Source organism: Cyprinodon tularosa, unplaced genomic scaffold (assembly GCF_016077235.1).
Source record: "Cyprinodon tularosa strain WSP-4 unplaced genomic scaffold, ASM1607723v1 ctg362, whole genome shotgun sequence".
Classification (NCBI taxonomy): domain Eukaryota; kingdom Metazoa; phylum Chordata; class Actinopteri; order Cyprinodontiformes; family Cyprinodontidae; genus Cyprinodon; species Cyprinodon tularosa.
The window spans coordinates 407,719-425,898 of record NW_024039077.1 but is presented as its reverse complement, the minus strand read 5'-3'; the positions used below and the strand labels follow the sequence as shown (position 1 = coordinate 425,898).

At 39.5% G+C, this 18,180-nt stretch overlaps 2 protein-coding genes across 2 annotated transcripts; one reads left to right on the top strand and one right to left on the bottom strand.

Annotated features, from left to right (window-relative positions):
- The first annotated feature begins 247 nt into the window (after positions 1-247).
- Positions 248-6,184, top strand: atp5f1b (ATP synthase F1 subunit beta). Its single transcript, XM_038295888.1, has 10 exons — positions 248-408; positions 1,006-1,182; positions 2,018-2,192; positions 2,286-2,407; positions 3,566-3,750; positions 3,842-4,000; positions 4,083-4,205; positions 5,179-5,391; positions 5,468-5,669; positions 5,758-6,184. Exons 1-10 carry the CDS (start codon positions 306-308, stop codon positions 5,853-5,855), a joined length of 1,557 nt encoding a protein of 518 aa, XP_038151816.1. The 5' UTR covers positions 248-305; the 3' UTR covers positions 5,856-6,184.
- Positions 6,185-7,567: 1,383 nt separating this feature from the next.
- LOC119790388 (retinol dehydrogenase 7-like) lies at positions 7,568-16,885 on the bottom strand. The gene is made up of 5 exons (XM_038295930.1): positions 16,806-16,885; positions 8,697-9,011; positions 8,303-8,561; positions 8,051-8,214; positions 7,568-7,976 (listed from the first exon to the last, which is right to left on the bottom strand). Exons 2-5 carry the CDS (start codon positions 9,007-9,009, stop codon positions 7,753-7,755), a joined length of 960 nt encoding a protein of 319 aa, XP_038151858.1. The 5' UTR covers positions 9,010-9,011; positions 16,806-16,885; the 3' UTR covers positions 7,568-7,752.
- Positions 16,886-18,180: the final 1,295 nt, after the last annotated feature.

The window sequence follows — 18,180 nt, the reverse complement described above, 5'->3', positions numbered from 1 at the left end:
CCCCATTCATACCCAACTAAACATCTCATTAAGACCTAAGTATCTTTTTTATTTTTTTAATAACCTTATCTACTATCTATTATCTTACTTTCCAAAAGAGCAAATAAAGTATATGTTTAACCTTTTGTTTTGCTAGTCACATTTCCTTCCAGACAGCAGCTCTGGAGGGCAGAGTAATGTCAGCTGTCTGTGCATCGCATCTGCGCATGTCCAGTCCAACGGCGCATGCGCAGTCCGCCCGGACGCTCACTGATTTATAAAGCCCCGAATCGCTCCGTCTCCTTCCACCTTCAGCCATTTTAACCATGTTAGGAGCTGTGGGACGCTGTTGCACCGGGGCTTTGCAGGCTCTCAAGCCTGGGGTCCAGCCCCTGAAGGCCCTCGTCGGATCCCCAGCCGTTCTTTCGCGTGAGTCCCCTGCATGCCGGGCGATTATTTTGAGAGAAAACCGCGAGAAAATGGATTTTAATCTGCGAGGGCAGCTGCAGCGTTAGCTCGAGCTAGCAACACGCTGGCTAGCCTACCGGTGACGGTGTAGGCCTCTGTGATAAAACGGTCAATTTTTAACTTTATTTTGACCTACTGGGAAACAGAAAAAGCGCTTATGCTGCCCTTAATGTATTTTGAACTATTTTATTGTATTAAAAAGCAACAATCTGTGCAGTTCATAATGTTATCAGAAATGACCTTTGTGAAATGACATGGGGCGCTGCTAGGCTAGCAGGTTAGCAAGCTTACACCATCCTCTGCAAAAAAGACAACGTTAAACAGACATATTAGAATGAGCAAATAGGAGCTGTATGTATATAAAACATGTTTTTGTAAAGTAGTTGGCTTCAGAAATTGTTTAGTCATTTGTCATTCATAACATTGCCTCCCCAATGAGGCGCTGTAGTTAGCTAAATCCTAATAATCAGATTGTTGTGGTGCTGCAAAAAATCTAGCTAAAGATAATCTTAGCATGTAACGGTGTTTAACCTGCACTCTGGATGTTTCCATTTACAGGCAGAGACTATGCTGCTGCTCCTGCGGCTGCTGCAAGCGTCGCCACCGGCCGCATCGTGGCTGTCATCGGCGCCGTGGTCGATGTCCAGTTCGATGAGGGCCTCCCTCCCATCCTGAACGCCCTAGAGGTCGCCGGCCGCGACTCCAGGCTAGTCCTGGAGGTGGCTCAGCATCTTGGTGAGAAATCTGGATTGTAACTTTCCAAACACATTTAAAGCAATCCACTGGACTTTGTTTGAGTTCCGTTCTGCTTCCTATCCAGGAAGCTTTTTCAATTCAAAATGTCAGGAATAGCGTTGAGTCCCAGGTTTTATTTTTTATTTTATTAAATCAACATAAATGACAACACAGGATGCATTTACAGAGATAATATACCAACCCAAAAGCCTCCCTCACACGCATTCACTTTCATTTATCCATTCATTCGTCCACAAATTACTTTTTCAGAATAAACATTTGAGAACTTCCCATCAGTTTTTATATTTTCTGGCTTCATCGGTTTCAGCCATATAGCCTTTTTTTAAAGTTAAAAAAGGCTAAATGTTTTAAAGAAATTAATACTAAGTGAAAATCTATTTTTGGCTTTAAAGATAAATCTTTGGCCAAGTACAATGGTTAAATAAACTTAAGTCAGTACTGTTGATAAATTCTCCCAGTATAAGAGAAATGCATCAAGCTTCATGGACCAATCCTTAAATAATTTTTTTCAACTTCCACCCATAATAGACACAATAGACCATACCAAAACAAATGCAGGGTGGATTCAGACTTTTGACAACAGAAACTGCAATCATCTGACTCTGTCATATTCCATAGCTTTAACATTTTTCCAGTGGGTAAGAAATTGTATATGATTTTAAAGGTTAAGCATATACTTTAAGCAAAACCTCTTCAAACTTGGAAACCAAGTCCAGTGGATTGCTTTTAACTTTTTTGGAATTACTATGACCTGGATGATGGAGAACATTCACCAGCGTCTGGAGTATAACCTTAAACAAACTTCCATTTACAGGGGAGAGCACAGTGCGAACCATCGCTATGGATGGTACTGAGGGTCTGGTTCGTGGACAGAAGGTTCTGGATACTGGTGCCCCCATCAGAATCCCAGTTGGCCCCGAGACCCTGGGCAGGATTATGAATGTGATCGGAGAGCCAATTGATGAAAGGGGTCCCATTACTACCAAACAGTGCGTCTAAATAACAAATGCATGTTTAAATAAACCTGTTCAAAACAACGTCCTTGTCTTGGAAATTAAAATGTTTAAATCTTTGCTTCCTAGGACTGCACCTATCCATGCTGAGGCTCCTGAATTCACAGACATGAGCGTGGAGCAGGAGATCCTGGTGACTGGCATTAAGGTGGTGGATCTGCTGGCCCCTTATGCCAAGGGAGGAAAAATCGGTATGCATTGGCATGATGAAATGCAACAAACCTTTCGTTGTCCAATAAAACAACTTCTAAAGAACAGATAACTGGACACCTCAAATCTAGAGACGCTTCAAAAACGGGTTCTTTATTTCTACCTCACAGTTGCTGGAAATCGCTCTCATTTACCAGCTGATTTGAGTGCATATCTACTATGAGCTTTTTAGATGTTGACATGCTAGCTTAATAGCTAACAGATAAATTCAAGGGAGGGAATCGGCAATTTGGCCTTGTTTTTCAAAGTTTAATCTGGATGAAATTGAGCATTTTCTCATCCTTTCCTTTGGGATCCAGGATCGAGTAATCTTCAGGTTTTCATGAGCGATGTTGGTTTGGATCAATCTGATCCAGATACACGGTTTGGGAGGATCACAAATTCCAGATTTTCTGCAACGGGACAACTTCTGTGTTGCACATCAACCAGTGAAATGAGTTTTTTGCATCCGTTCTGCACTCTGCTTTGTTGCAGAACCATGTCCGTTTGAAATTGGGAAGCGTTTTTTGATTCTTTCGTTTACTTGGCTGTAGACTCGTATTAAAGAAGCTGTACAGGCTATATAGCCTACCTGATCTCATTAGGGTGATTATTGAACAACTGAAAATAAAACCTTATGGATATATGTGTTGATTGTAGACTGCCCAGCATGATCCACAAGTGATTATTTTTTTTAATTCAATTTAAAGGTTTGATTAGACTTTGGTGCTAAAATCCAGACTGAACCCACTTGTCATACAGGTTCAGTTTAATCAATCTCTTGATTTCTTTATCTAAATCCATAAGCTATTTTTTTTTATGTTGGGATAACTTTATTTATAAAAAACATTGTCAGGAATTGAATTGTGATTCTAAATCATAGAGGTTTTTTTTTTTTTTTAAACCAGGACCTTGTACATGTGATAGTGGTTTGCAGGATCAAAATAACCACTTCAATTATATCCTGCTCATGTTTTTAAAAGCAAGGTTTGGTTATTTTAAATTCCCAGAAACTTGTGTCACAAGGAAAAATTTTGACTGTTAGTCGATGAATGGAATCGCACAAAGAAAACCCACTGGACTGTCCTGTTGATGCTAAGCTAATGCTCCATTCCTGCATTGCTCTGCAGCATAGAAACACTTTTCTTTGTTTCTCCCAGGCCTGTTCGGTGGAGCCGGCGTAGGAAAGACTGTGTTGATCATGGAGCTGATCAACAATGTGGCCAAGGCCCACGGTGGTTACTCCGTGTTCGCCGGTGTGGGGGAGCGTACCCGTGAGGGAAATGACTTGTATCACGAGATGATTGAGTCTGGTGTCATCAACCTGAAGGACACCACCTCCAAGGTTGGGTTTGGCAGGATCCTTTTAGAAATGGTGTCCTTGACATGGTGGTATTCTTAGGAGGGTTTCCTAATGTTGTTGCCTTCCCCTGTAGGTGGCGCTGGTGTACGGACAGATGAACGAGCCCCCAGGTGCCCGTGCCAGAGTGGCTTTGACTGGACTGACTGTGGCCGAGTACTTCCGTGACCAGGAGGGTCAGGATGTGCTTCTTTTCATCGACAACATCTTCCGCTTCACACAGGCTGGCTCAGAGGTCTGCAACGCTTAATAAATTAACAGTAAATGTGGATTTTAACTCCAAATATTCCAATTAAATTGACCCCATGCCCTCTCAGGTGTCTGCCCTGCTGGGTCGTATCCCCTCTGCTGTGGGTTACCAGCCCACTCTGGCCACTGACATGGGTACCATGCAGGAGAGGATCACCACCACCAAGAAGGGTTCAATCACATCTGTGCAGGTACGGTTTTAGCAGCACAATGTCTTTGTTGCAAGTAATTCTGCAAAGTTTACTTTTTTGAAGATTGGTTTGTACTTATCCTCTGCCCTCTAGTGGAGGACAACGATATAGCATGGGGCCTGATTTGTTCATACGTTGCTAATTATACACACTATAAAATGATTTTCATTGTGTAAAAATAAAAAAAAATACAAAACTGAGTCAACTTTAGATAGCATTCAGAATATGGCTGCTAAAAACGCTGCACCAAGAACTTTTATAATAGCAGCAACCAACGATCTGAACAACCAGGCATATTTGAGTCATGCTACTTCATAGAAGATGTTGACCTTTTATTTCTTGAATTGTAAAACGTTGTTTAAATTGCAATGTATAATTATTTACTAAAGGGCAAAAAAATAAAATACAATTTGAATCAAATTAGTTGGTATGTCCTACACTAGCTAAGGAAAAAGGTGCAACAAATTTTTACTTTTAGGAACTGAGGAAAATCTCTACAGAAAATGTTATCCTTTATAAACATGTAAAAAAAATGGCAGACACTTGGCAGATAGTGGTGTCTTAACACAAAGACAAGTTGAGTCCTGTCTACTCCAAGGTAAAGCCCTCTGTACAAAGGACGTTCATGTATGTTAAGGGAAAGAACTGCGTTATGTGTAAAACTGCAACATGCATGGAGTTCTTTCCCATGTTCTCAATAACTGACTGGCTTGAGAAATATAACTGCTTGACTCCAAATGTAAAAGTGATGCTAAGTCATAGTATAAACGGTGTCTAAATACTTGGTCAGAGCTTAAGCCTAAAAAATGCAGTCAGCAGCAGGTTCCATCATGCACATTTAGGAGGCAACTGAGATTATTCTTAAATAGAATTGAGTGTCTACAGCCGTAAATTGAATTCCTTAATAAAAATATTGTGGATCCTCGAGTTGTTTGCTGAACCGTCTTTGACATTTATACTTTTTTCTCTCCAGGCTATCTACGTGCCTGCTGATGACTTGACTGACCCCGCTCCAGCCACCACCTTCGCTCACTTGGATGCCACCACTGTATTGTCCCGTGCCATCGCAGAGTTGGGCATCTACCCCGCTGTCGACCCTCTGGACTCCACCTCCCGTATCATGGATCCCAACATTGTAGGAGCCGAGCATTACGACGTCGCCCGTGGTGTGCAGAAGATCCTCCAGGTTGGGGAATGGATTTTTTATTTTAAATTTATTACTTCTAAATTTTTCTTACAGTAACCGGTTTCTCTTCTTGCAGGACTACAAGTCCCTTCAGGACATCATCGCCATCCTGGGTATGGATGAGCTGTCTGAGGAAGACAAACTGACTGTGGCCCGCGCACGTAAGATCCAGCGTTTCCTGTCCCAGCCCTTCCAGGTGGCTGAGGTCTTCACAGGTCACTTGGGCAAACTGGTGCCCCTCAAAGAAACCATCAAGGGCTTCAAGAGCATCCTTGGAGGCAAGTTCAGGAAAATTCTTAGAACTGTCCACAGTTTGTCCTCAAGATCTTAATACGTCAAAATAACCCTTCTCTTTTGTTGTTCTAGGAGAGTATGATCATCTGCCTGAGCAGGCCTTCTACATGGTTGGTCCCATTGAGGAAGTGGTCCAGAAAGCTGAGAAGCTGGCTGAGGAGCACTCATAAACACCTAAACATTCTGATTAGAGAGGGGGAGGGTCCTGTGGTTAGGAGCACTTGGTTTGTAAAACATGTCAACATACAAATGTACCTGTCATGTCATCCTGAAGAAAGTTCTATTTAATGTTTCCAGAGAAAGATGGAATAAATCGCTGTCTTTACACAAACAGACTTGTCAAATGCATATTTCATAAGCTTTATTGTAATAGAGCTCTGTCCCTAGTGAGGAATCTCATAAAATGGTTGTCCTCTACCCCGACCACAAGATGGCGTACTTGAGCTGTTATTTGAAATGTGTTGCAGATTATGTTTGGAAATAAAACGACAATTAGAAACTTGATTGTCTCCAACTTTAAAGGTGGTCACTTCACATGGTGGTACTACAGCTTAGAGGGATAATGCTTAGGAAACATTGGGAGGAGGCAACTTATTTGTAAAATGAACAGCATTATACATGTTTTAAGAGGTTTAGTGTAACTAGGTATTATGAAATACTTGAAGCAAAGTGTCGAAACTCAAAAGCAAATATTAAGAGTGATACAGCAAGTAGACTACATGATTGCCTGTTTTAATCCACAAAGCATTTATTGAGCTTTCATTGCCATTTCAAAACGCTGAATTTACACCACTTAAACTTAAAAGAAGCAAAGTTACTTTTCCTGAAGGACATTTGGTCCATTTTTAAACACCAAACCTTCAGGTGGAGGGAGACGTTTGTATAAAAATGACAGGTCTTCTAGGAAGGCTTTAAACTAAAGAGTGATGCGGTCTTAGGGTAAAGATGCTCCCTTTCAACTTATGTAAAATTGCTCTTGCCCAACGGTGATATCAGTTGTATCTAATCTTGGAAGGCTGCTAAAGATTAAAATCCAACCCTTCCATGCCCAAAACAAACTATTGTCCCTTAACTGAAGCTCCTTTCTAAAGAATAGATGTGTGCCAGGGTGCACAACAGCAGTGATCTTGGAATCAAATGCTGTCAATCAAGTGGAAGACTTTGGCTACGTTCCCACTGCAGGTCTTGATGCTCAATTCTCAATTTTTTTTGTGTTGCCCTTCCCAAAATTCAAATATGTGATCTGTGTGAACTGCAGCCATACAACACAAGTCTCCTGCAGGCCCAGTAGAGGACGCAATGACCTCACAGGCTATCGTCCTTTGTGTTTATGGAAGTAAGCATGGATGGTAGTACTGGAGGGCATCTAGCGCACAATCTTTTCAGGATGGTTAAAGATAAATACTGCTCTCGGCATCATCGTCTGCCAGGGTTCTTTTTCTTGCCACTTCTTCATAGAAAGACCCGGAATAGTGACAATTGTTGGGTATTGATGGCGTTCAGGTTGAATAAATGCAACCTGGTCGTTCAGATGCAGGTTGCATTTGAAAAGATCAGATTATATCGGATTCAGGACCACAGAGCCAAGTGGCCTGGGTTGGGCCGCTATGAGCAAAAAAAAAAAAAAAAAATCAGATTTGGGTCACTTTAGGCTGCAGTGTGAACGTAGCCTTTGAGGCCATCAATGTCTGAGAAAATTCAAATCAAATAATCAGGCTCTAGTATTCGTCTGATTCCACTGTATAAACACAGGTTTTATAAAACGGATTTCCATTCTGGGCATATAGAATGCTTAAATTCTTTCTGAAAACGAGATGTTAGTCCTGCCGCAGCCTGATTAGTAATGATATAAGAAGTAGGCTGGGTGTTTTATTGCTTTTCCTTAACCTTTAACACCTGGCTATCATCAATGCTGAGCTTTCTTTGAACAGAGGATAAGGTGGCCTTGAGAATGTCCTTGAGACTAAAGTTTGGCCTTGTCATTATAGTAAACAATTCAAAACGTGTGAGCAGACTCCCGAAAGTATTACAATGAGTATTGCATGAAGTAGATGCACAGCTGGAGGGTTACTGTAACTTCTTGGCAATAGGAATGGCAGTCTTCAGGAAGATGTAGTCAACCACGCATGTTGGCATGTACGACAGCGGCAGCCAGAAAAACTTGGCGTCCCAACCGGGGGAGTAGCGCTTGCGCGGCCAGACAGCGGACACGGCGTGTTCCATGCAGCTCACCACCTTCATCAGATCACCGTCACTCATCTGGGCAACCTTTTCTTTTATCACCTCTTTTGCTAGAAAAACAAAAATAATCAAATTAAGCAAATACGTTGAGAATGGTAGAAATATGTGGAAGATTTCTGGTTACTTTTTCCGATGTAGTCAACCCCGTAGTCGTCTTTGACGTCCTGCGGCAGTCTGGCCCACAGCGTTTCTGCATTTTTGATGTGGATTTGGCTGTCTGTGACACTGGTTTTGAAGAACCCTGGCTCAATGCAGAGGACTTTGACACCAAACGGAGCCATGGTGAACCTGAGAGGAATGCATTTGTATTCAAAACCAGAAAGCATGTAGTAGGCCTACATTGGCAGATTAGTCATAACACGGGTTAATATTTCACCGGAGACTATCGTTGAATGCCTCAACTCCGAACTTTGAGACAGGGTATGGGCCCCCAGTGACACAGATTCTCCCAAACACGCTTGCGACATTCACCACTCGGCCCCTGGCCTTCTTTATCAAAGGCAGGACGCTTAGTGTGGAGCCGATCACTCCGTTCAGGTTCACCTCCAGCATTAACTTGTAATCGTCAAGGGTATGCCAATCGCACGGGCCGGAAGGAACAGCAATACCTGCATTGTTCACCACAGCCCAAAGACCTGAAAAGACACAAATTTAATGTACAACTCAAAATAAGAATGCAGATTTTAAGTAGAAATTGTAAAGTATGCACAAACTCAGTGCACAAATTAATATTTGCTGATGCATAGCTGTCCATCTATAACCCAACTCACCGCGCTCTCCCACTTTGTCCTTAATCATGGCAGCAACTTTGGCCAAGCTCTCCTTGGAGGTAACATCTAGGTGAGTTGTGATGAGTTTGTCAGAGCAGGCCTTCCTCAGTCCCTCCTCTCCCTTTTCGGTGTAACATCCAGCGATCACTCGGAAGCCCAACTTGTCCAGATGGCGAGCCAGGAGGTTCCCGAAGCCGCTGTCGCAGCCTGTGACGTACACATACTTGCTGGCCTTATCGCCCACCCTGGGCACCTCTCTGATCCAACGGAACAGGTAGAAGAGGACGACCAGGCCAAGAAGATACAGGAACATGTCTGTAATTTAAACGGTTGTTCTTATTAGTTCCTGTACATCAACAGGAGCAAGCTGTAAAAAAAACAAAAAACTTTTAGAAATATTTTTTTGAAATCTAAAAATTAAAGTTAAACTACTCTAAGCTTTAGTTATTTCCACACAAACATCGCCATGTTGTTTGCATTGCAATGCATTCTGGATAATTTACGTCTGCTAAGTCCTGTAGTGCTATCTATGTCTTGCCTAAACCTAAAAGTTGCACCTTTGCAGTTTGAACCAGAGTGGGTTGAAAGCAGAGGTGTCCCTTAAGTAGTTTTTAGGTACCTATACTTTACTCCATTACTTCATTTTCTTCCTACTTCTGACTTCTACTCATTACACTTTCACACAAGTATCTGTACTTTCTATTCCTTACATTTTTAAAACAAACTTTACTCATTAATCTTGGCTTCGGTTTAATGTTTACAAATATATATTTCAGGTCATGTGCGCCATCCAATGCACATGACCTCGTGCACGTTTCAAATTTGCTGTTCTCATAGCTCATGCAAGCTTACTGTGTCCATATACAGCAGGGACTTAACAGTGGACTTTATAGGGAACTCAGTTAAAGTCGTAGTGAAGCGGCTGTTCCAACCGTTGCGTTTCCGAAATTTTCCCAAGAAGTGCCCGACTTTACACAGGTGAATAAAGTGAATGTGATTGGTCATTTATCAAGGGGGCGGGATTGTTGTGGCGGAAGGTTCGCCAGCATGTTTGGTTGTGGCCGGTTTGTCGGAAGCATCTTGCTAACCAGTTAGCAACTTAGTACTAGCAGTTTCCCAATGGCAAATTACATTGGGACCAATTAGCACTTAGTAACGACACTGTCAAGGAATGCTATGGACAGCATAAAACATGCAGAGTTTTGTGTCGGAAGTCGTGGATACATTTTTTATTTAGAGGAGGAAAGCGGGGACAAAGATGTTGTGGAAGAGGACGCCAGGGCGGCAGAAGCTTGGTTTGGTGTAGAAGGCTTCCAGCCGTACATGCTGGAGCCCTATCCTCGCAACGCTGCCAGTTCTGTTAGCTCTACGCCTGCCGGAGACACAGACGTCCATCAACGTGAACACTGGGACGGAACTCAATGGGAAAGTAAATAATTTTTATTTCTTATTTCATCCGTTGCGTATACTAGCTGCGACATATGAATCAAGATGCTATGACCGAAAAAATGTGATTGACAGATGACCGTTGATATATGATTGGCTGAATTTAGGTGTTCAGGCTGACGTATAACTGGCCTGCATAAAATTACGGAAAAAACAGATTTTAAGACAGGATTTTTTTGAAAATAGGAATTTTCAAAATTTTGTGACATATGGTCTGATTAAGAATACATTTATAAACATATTTAAGCCAGAATGATTTGACATTTAAATATGACTTCCATATGACTGGTCATCCTAGTCAAGGGCACATTGATGACTTAAGGGCGGATTATACTTCTACAACTCGCTTGTGTCTTGTTGTGAACCAGTTTTGCTGGCATGCTTCTGCACCGTCGTTCTGCAATTTCTAGGGATGGACAGTAGTTTCCCGCCAAAGCGCAAAGAGCCTATTCGAGAACTCGCAAGATCTTCGGCGGATGGTCACGAGAACTTCTTCGTCTGCACCGCCTGGAGTGTTTATTTTCCAAAACAACAATGGCCCGTCTGGAAGATATCACGGACACGGAGATGGATCTAGAGTATCCATTGTTTTTATTCCTTGGCTTTCTAAAAATGACGCGCCCAGGCACCGAATCGAGAAGGGCGACCACACAGACAGCCAGAAAGTTATACCAAAAACCAATCACAGCTGCTTTTTGTCTGCGCACTTCTGCTTGAGGTCTGTGCGGGTTTGCAACTGTCTGACATGTAGTCAAGATGTGCGCGACGACGGTTGCAGAGCCTCTGCGCGGGGGGCGTGGTGGCGCGCAGAGACAGATTTGTCGGTTGCACAGGCTATGCGTCAGAAGTATAAACAGAACAGAATGACATATAAAATCGTTTATGATTTTGCTAATTCACGTAAAAGACTGGGCTAAAATTAAGTCAATGAAAAAGATCTAAGGCCAAAACCAATGCGGACATATGGACCCAGTCTGTTTTAATAGTGGTGTATTTTATTTGACCATTTGCTGTCAGTAAAAGTCCCCAAAACATGGGTGACATGTTCTACCCCTGCGATAAAATCATACAGAAGGGACACAATTTTGATGATTCCTGGTGTGATTGGAGAGACTTGAAGAGAGTCTTCATGTTCGAGAAACCATCCAATGTGGATAAATTCTTGCATTCTGGTAAGAACAGGTAAAAATTTCCCTAAATCAATGGAAAATGGCCCAACCTGGTCCAGAAAGCTCCTTCGATAAAATCTGTTTAAACTCAAGTTATTTTTCTGATATACATTTTATTTGATAATCTAAAAAAAATGTATTATTGCAACTAAAAGGCTTAAAAAATAAGAAAAATGTAAAGGGGCAATTTAAAAAATGAAGTAAATACAGGTCTTGCCCAACTTTCCAGCAAATACTGACATTCAAGGTGCATACTGTTCAGGGTTTAAGAAGCCTATCAGATTAGCTAGCAGATATGCCCTTCACGGTGCAATTAAACCTCACATTTGATTGCACCATCCTTTAGTGAGCAGATTAGACAGACTGAGTTTCTTTTTTATTCAGATAGTTGATTTATCATCCAGATTCTGTGCTTGCAGCTGCCTTTTATTTCAGCATGTGCTTCAAATCTGATGTTTTTCTAAAATCGTTTTTCAGAGCCGGAGCAGCTTTTTCAGCAGCTAAGACAGAAAAAACAAAATTACCCAACGTCTGAACCGGCAACAGAACCAATCTGGTTGGCCCAAGAGCTCTTTAGAAACTATTTGATCTGAATTGGTTTTAGAGAGAGAAGTGCCATCAGACCAGTGCGGTTTTCCATTTTGTCCAGTTTGTTTTGATCTTATGGTCATTTGTAGACACCTTCATATGACCCCTGAATACATGTAAGACAATTTTATGATAATTTAATATAATAAATGAAGCTTATATTGCAATTGCTTTCATCTTAAAGATTATAACACATAAGCTATGGCATAATATCTGCTTATTCTGCGTTTTTTGGTTTCAAGCTCTCTATGGATCAATATCAGGGCTGCAACTAATTAATATTAATAATTGATTTTATCCAAATTCAGCTAACTCTGCCACTTGAAGACTTCTAGATAGAGCATATTGACAGACAAAAATTATTTTCTCTTGAATGCAAACTGTTTTAGTGTAATTACTTCTCGGAGGTGGTTGGTCTTTAAGCTAATGCCATATTTTGGAGTCTCTATACTCCACTTGACGATTAATTAGTTGATCAATATTTCAATAATTGACTAATAATGATTAATCCAATGACTGTTTAAGCCCTACATCAGACTGATTCTTGGGTTCTCTCTTCATCCCCAACCAAAGGATTTTAAGTCTGGTTTAGAGGCCAAATATTTTCGTCCATAAATCCTTGTATTTTAAATGGTCAATAATGCCATGAACTCCAATAAGGTTCTCAAGAACTCTTTAAAGGCATACTATGCAACATTTTTCAGTTAATGTGTTCCATAACGTTTTGGATGATTAAACGAGTCATTTCAGGTCGAACAAAGGTTTTCTCGGCCGCCCTGGTGGTCTGTAGGGGAAATACCGTACTTGCAATTGCAGGAGCCCTCGGCCCGCACCCACAGGCTCAGAAGTCTCGTGCATCGCAAGAGTCGGTCTTGCTTTACGGCGAGAACTGCTACACGCCCCCAGTGAAAGGCATGCTAGTTGCTAGTGCAGTGGCAATATTTGTGCAGTTACTATGGCGGAACCAGCGAGAAAACAGCGAAAGCCCATGTCGGAAACATGCTAAATTTTCAAACTCGAAAATCGGAACAAAATAGTCACTTAGAGACATGGTGATTCATCGCGTTCGCCTGTCTGCTAAGCTCAAAACAACCGCGCCCGGCTTGACGGAGAAACCAGGAGAACAGCTGAGCATATTTACGACAGTGCACTTTTACTTTCGCCATCTGGGGGGAGCCTCGCTGGAAAATCAACACCGGTTGCATAGTATACGTTTAAAAGCCTACACCTGGTCCGCTTTACTTACCAGTGAGAATAAAACAGTTTCCCTAAAAGATTTTTTTTCTTCAAACCAAACCCAAATGGAGTTTTCTTTTGCTAAAACGATTAATTATTGTCTAAAGCACATGGGCACAGGAAAAGTCTTGGATAGGTTTAACAATTTCCTGGCGTTACCAGCCAAACTGAATTAAACAGGAGGTAATTCAGGCTGATAAAGCTGATGACCAATTACAGCACAGGAGGCGGGTCCATCATGCTGAAGGGCTCAGCTGCGTTTTCATTATGCTCTTTATAATGTCCCAAAAGAAATATTTTTTTTCTAATTTTAACAGCTGGCTGCCGTATAATCGTTATAAAAAACACTTTTTTGCATCATCTGATTGGTTCTAAACTGTTTCCGCTAACCCGGATGCTTGTGTCACACTTAGGTCTGCGATAACTCTGCTAAAACATCTCTATTTAGATTTTATTTACCAATCTGGATCCGCTAACCTACAGAGGAAGTACCTTTATTTTTTGTTGCTTTAAAGTCAAAATTTTCGCCGTTTTTTTTTCTTGTAATGTATTTCAAGTATTCAAATAAGCCGTTTCTTTAAAAGCACCATTCATGTTTGTTGTTTTTCTCTCATTTTATATTTTTTCCACTCTTTTTCTTCATCAGAACATAACATTTCAGTCAATTTAACCTCCAGATATATATCCGAGCTATGGATCCATTAAGAATTGTTAAATTTAAGGCCTCCACAATTCATCTTAAGGTAGGAATTAAATCCTGTTATCTATTTCCTCTGTCACTTTAATTATTATTATTGTTATCATTATTATTAATATTAAGTAATATTATTTACAATTGATTCATTGGAACACAGTATAAATATGAACAAATAATTGTGTTAAATAAATTTGCATATTTATTCCAGATCAGCTTAAGATACGTTTGCTTCTTAAGGAATTGTCAGTCATTTAAAAGCAAATTCAATCAGCTTAATTTATTTTTATACAAATTATTTTGTTCTACACACATAGAGCACAATGGGAACTTAAGCTCAGTGTTTTAGCTGTTTTGAAGCTGGAAGTGTACAGGTGCTGGTCATAAAATTAGAATATCATGAAAAAGTAGATTGATTTCAGTAATTCCATTTAAAAAGTGAAACTTGTATATTATATTCATACATTACATACAAACTCATATATTTCAGATGTTTATTTTGTTTAATTTTGATGATTACAAATGACAACAAATGAAAATCTCAAATTCATCATATCAGAAAATTAGAATATTACTGAAGACCAATAAAAACAAAGGATTTATAGAAATGTTGGCCAACTGAAAAGTATGAACATGAAAAGTATGAGCATGTACAGCACTCAGTATTTAGTTGGGCCTCCTTTGGCCTGTATTACTGCAGCAATGCGGCGTGGCATGGAGTCGATCAGTCTGTGGCACTGCTCAGGTGTTATGATAGCCCAGGTTGCTCTAATAGTGGCTTTTAGCTCTTCTGAATTGTTGGGTCTGGTGTATTGCATCTTCTTCTTCACAATACCCCATAGATTTTCTATGGGGTTAAGGTCAGGAGAGTTTGCTGGCCAATTAAGAACAGGGATACCATGGTCCTTCAACCAGGTACTGGTAGCTTTGGCACTGTTTGCAGGTGCCAAGTCCTGTTGGAAAATGAAATCTGCATCTCCAAAAAGTTGGTCAGCTGCAGGAAGCATGAAGTGCTCTAAAACTTCCTGGTATGTGGCTGCGTTGACCCTGGACCTCAGAAAACACAATGGACCAACACCAGCAGATGACATGGCACCCCAAACCATCACTGACTGTGGAAACTTTACACTGGACTTCAAGCAACGTGGATGAAGTGCCTCTCTTCTTTTCCTCCAGACTCTGGGACCTTGATTTCCAAAGGAAATGCAAAATTTACTTTCATCAGAGAACATGACTTTGGACCACTCACCAGCAGTCCAGTCCTGTTTCTCTTTAGCCCAGGCAAGACGCTTCTGACGCTGTCTGTGGTTCAAGAGTGGCTTGACACAAGGAATGCGACAGCAGAAACCCATGTCTTTCATACGTCTGTGTGTGGTGGTTCTTGAAGCACTCACTCCAGCTGCAGTCCACTCTTTGTGAATCTCCCCCACATTTTTGAATGGGTTTTGTTTCACAATCCTCTCCAGGGTGCGGTTATCTCTCTTGCTTGTACACTTTTTTCGACCACATCTTTTCCTTCCCTTCGCCTCTCTATTAATGTGCTTGGACACTGAGCTCTGTGAACAGCCAGCCTCTTTAGCGATGACCTTTTGTGTCTTGCCCTCCTTGTGCAAGGTGTCGATGGTCGTCTTTTGGACAACTGTCAAGTCAGCAGTCTTCCCCATGATTGTGTAGCCTATAGAACTAGACTGAAAGACCATTTAAAGGCTTTTGCAGGTGGTTTGAGTTAATTAGCTAATTAGAGTGTGGCACCAGGGGCCATCAATTTTGAACCTTTTCACAATATTCTAATTTTCTGATATGATGAATTTGAGATTTTCATTTGTTGTCATTTGTAATCATCAAAATTAAACAAAATAAACATCTGAAATATATGAGTTTGTATGTAATGTATGAATATAATATACAAGTTTCACTTTTTAAATGGAATTACTGAAATCAATCTACTTTTTCATGATATTCTAATTTTATGACCAGCACCTGTATATGATGGTATCCAAGAGCTGAGCCAACAAAACAGCAGTTAAGAAAAAGAAGAAAAACATCAAGGATGCTTTTAACAAAGAGTGCAAATCATCAGTAGATTTAGTTTCTAAAATATTCCCTTTTTGACAAGATATGAATGCAAAATGCATTTAACAGACTTAAGTCATGTTTGTCCCAGTCATCCATCTTTGGGTTAAGGAGAACAAAAGCTGTTTGCTTTGCAGCCCCACTCTGCAACATCATCAGCCTTCAGAAAATTTTATTGTGTTTTGCTACTTTCTTTTATTTATTTATTTTTCTTTTTAATTTTTAAACAAAGCCAAACACAACTTACTATTTAAACGGTGTCAGAAGGCCAGAATTTTAAATATTAGTATATATATATTATATATATATATATATATATATATATATATATATATAATATATATATATATATATTATATATAATATATATATATATATATATATATATATATATATATATTTTTTTTTTTTTTTTTTTATTATTATTTTGGCATCAACGTGGTTCCATACTGGAGCTGCAGATCACAGGCTCGTCTTTCACCTCTTTCTTCTCTAACAGACACTTATTTAATGAAGTGAGTTTAAACCTACCAACTAAAATATATCACATTCAGCAGGTTATTAATTAAGAAAGGTAATTAGAGGTCAAAGCCTAAAACATGACGTCACGTTTTCGAGAGAAGTACTTTGTAGAAAGTTTCAAACGTTTTCCTAAAAAGTATCGAGAACTGAAACTAAGCTAGACACAACAGTTCCTTTTCTTTTAAGATGACAAAAGGAGGAAACTCTCATGCCGCCATGTTTTGTTGCAAGACTGAGATAACATTCAGAGATCGATAGAGTGCATGGAGAGCAAAAAGCAAAATAATGTGCAGAGTGGCATCGGATTTCACCGCACTGTTAATCTGTCAACATTCCTGGATTATATGCTGGAAAAGTTAGGGAAAGGAACTCCAGTCTTACCTGCGGCACTGTGAATGTCCGTGGACTGACAGAGTGTCTTCTGTTGGAGGGGACCTAATGAGATAAAAAAAACAAAAACAAGAATCTGATAAGTTGATGTCGAAACACGAAATACCATGCGCCACCTAGTGGCGAAAGCTGGCGCATTACATATACAACAGATTTTAAAACAGCCCTTAGGATATAAAATAGAATAGAATAGAATAATATTGAGCATAATAGAATAGAATAATATAGAATAGGATAGAATAGAATAGAACAGAATATAATAATATAGAAGAGAATAGAATAGCAGAGAATAGACTAGAACAGAATTTAATAGAACAGAATATAATATAATAATATAGAACATAATAGAATAGAATAATATAGAATAGAATAGGATAGAATAGAATAGAACAGAATATAATAATATAGAAGATAATATAATAGAAGATAATAGAATCGAATATAATAGAACAGAATAGAATAGAGTAGAGTAGAATAGGATAGAATAGAATAGGATAGAGCAGAACACAACAGAATGGAATATAACAGAGCATAACAAAATAGAATAAAATAGAATAGGACAAGATAGAATAGAATATAAAAGAAAAGAACAGAATAGGATAGAATAGAATAGATAAAAAACCCCACCATAGAATAGAACAGAATAAAAGAGGATAGAATAGAAAAGAACACAACAGAACACAACAGAATAGAGTAGAATAATATAGAACAGTACAGAATAGGATAGAATAGATAAAAACAGAATAGAATAGGATAGAATAGAACAGAACACAACAGAATAGGATAATATAGAACAGAATAGAATAATATAGAACAGAATACAATAGAATGGAATAGAACAGAATAGAATAGAATAAAATTATATAGAACATAATAGAATAGAATCATATAGAACACAACAGAATAGAATAGGATAGAATAGAATAGAAAATCCCTTTATTGTCCCACAATGGGGGAAATTCTGGTGTTTAGTGCAGCAAAAAGATTATAGAAAAAAATGGTCAAACAAATGTGGACCCTAGAACAATGTATACGAATAGCTTAATAGTGAAGAGTTGAAAAATAAACAAATACTGTACTGTAAAGAGTTTTAACAATATAAAACATTTCCGTACATTTCCAATTACTTCTAGCATTTATACTTTGAAGCACAAGTTAAAATGATAACTTTTGCAATTTGAGTGTTTGGAAAATATGAAAATTTGAAATAAAAATCAAAAACTTTAACCTGTGCAACCTTCTATTGGATGAAGTCCACATGGGATTTATCCAGAGCCAGAACTCAAAGGTGTCCAATAACAGTATAAATACTTTGTTTTGCTTTTACTCACTACATTTGAATACAAATGTCTTTACATTTTATTTC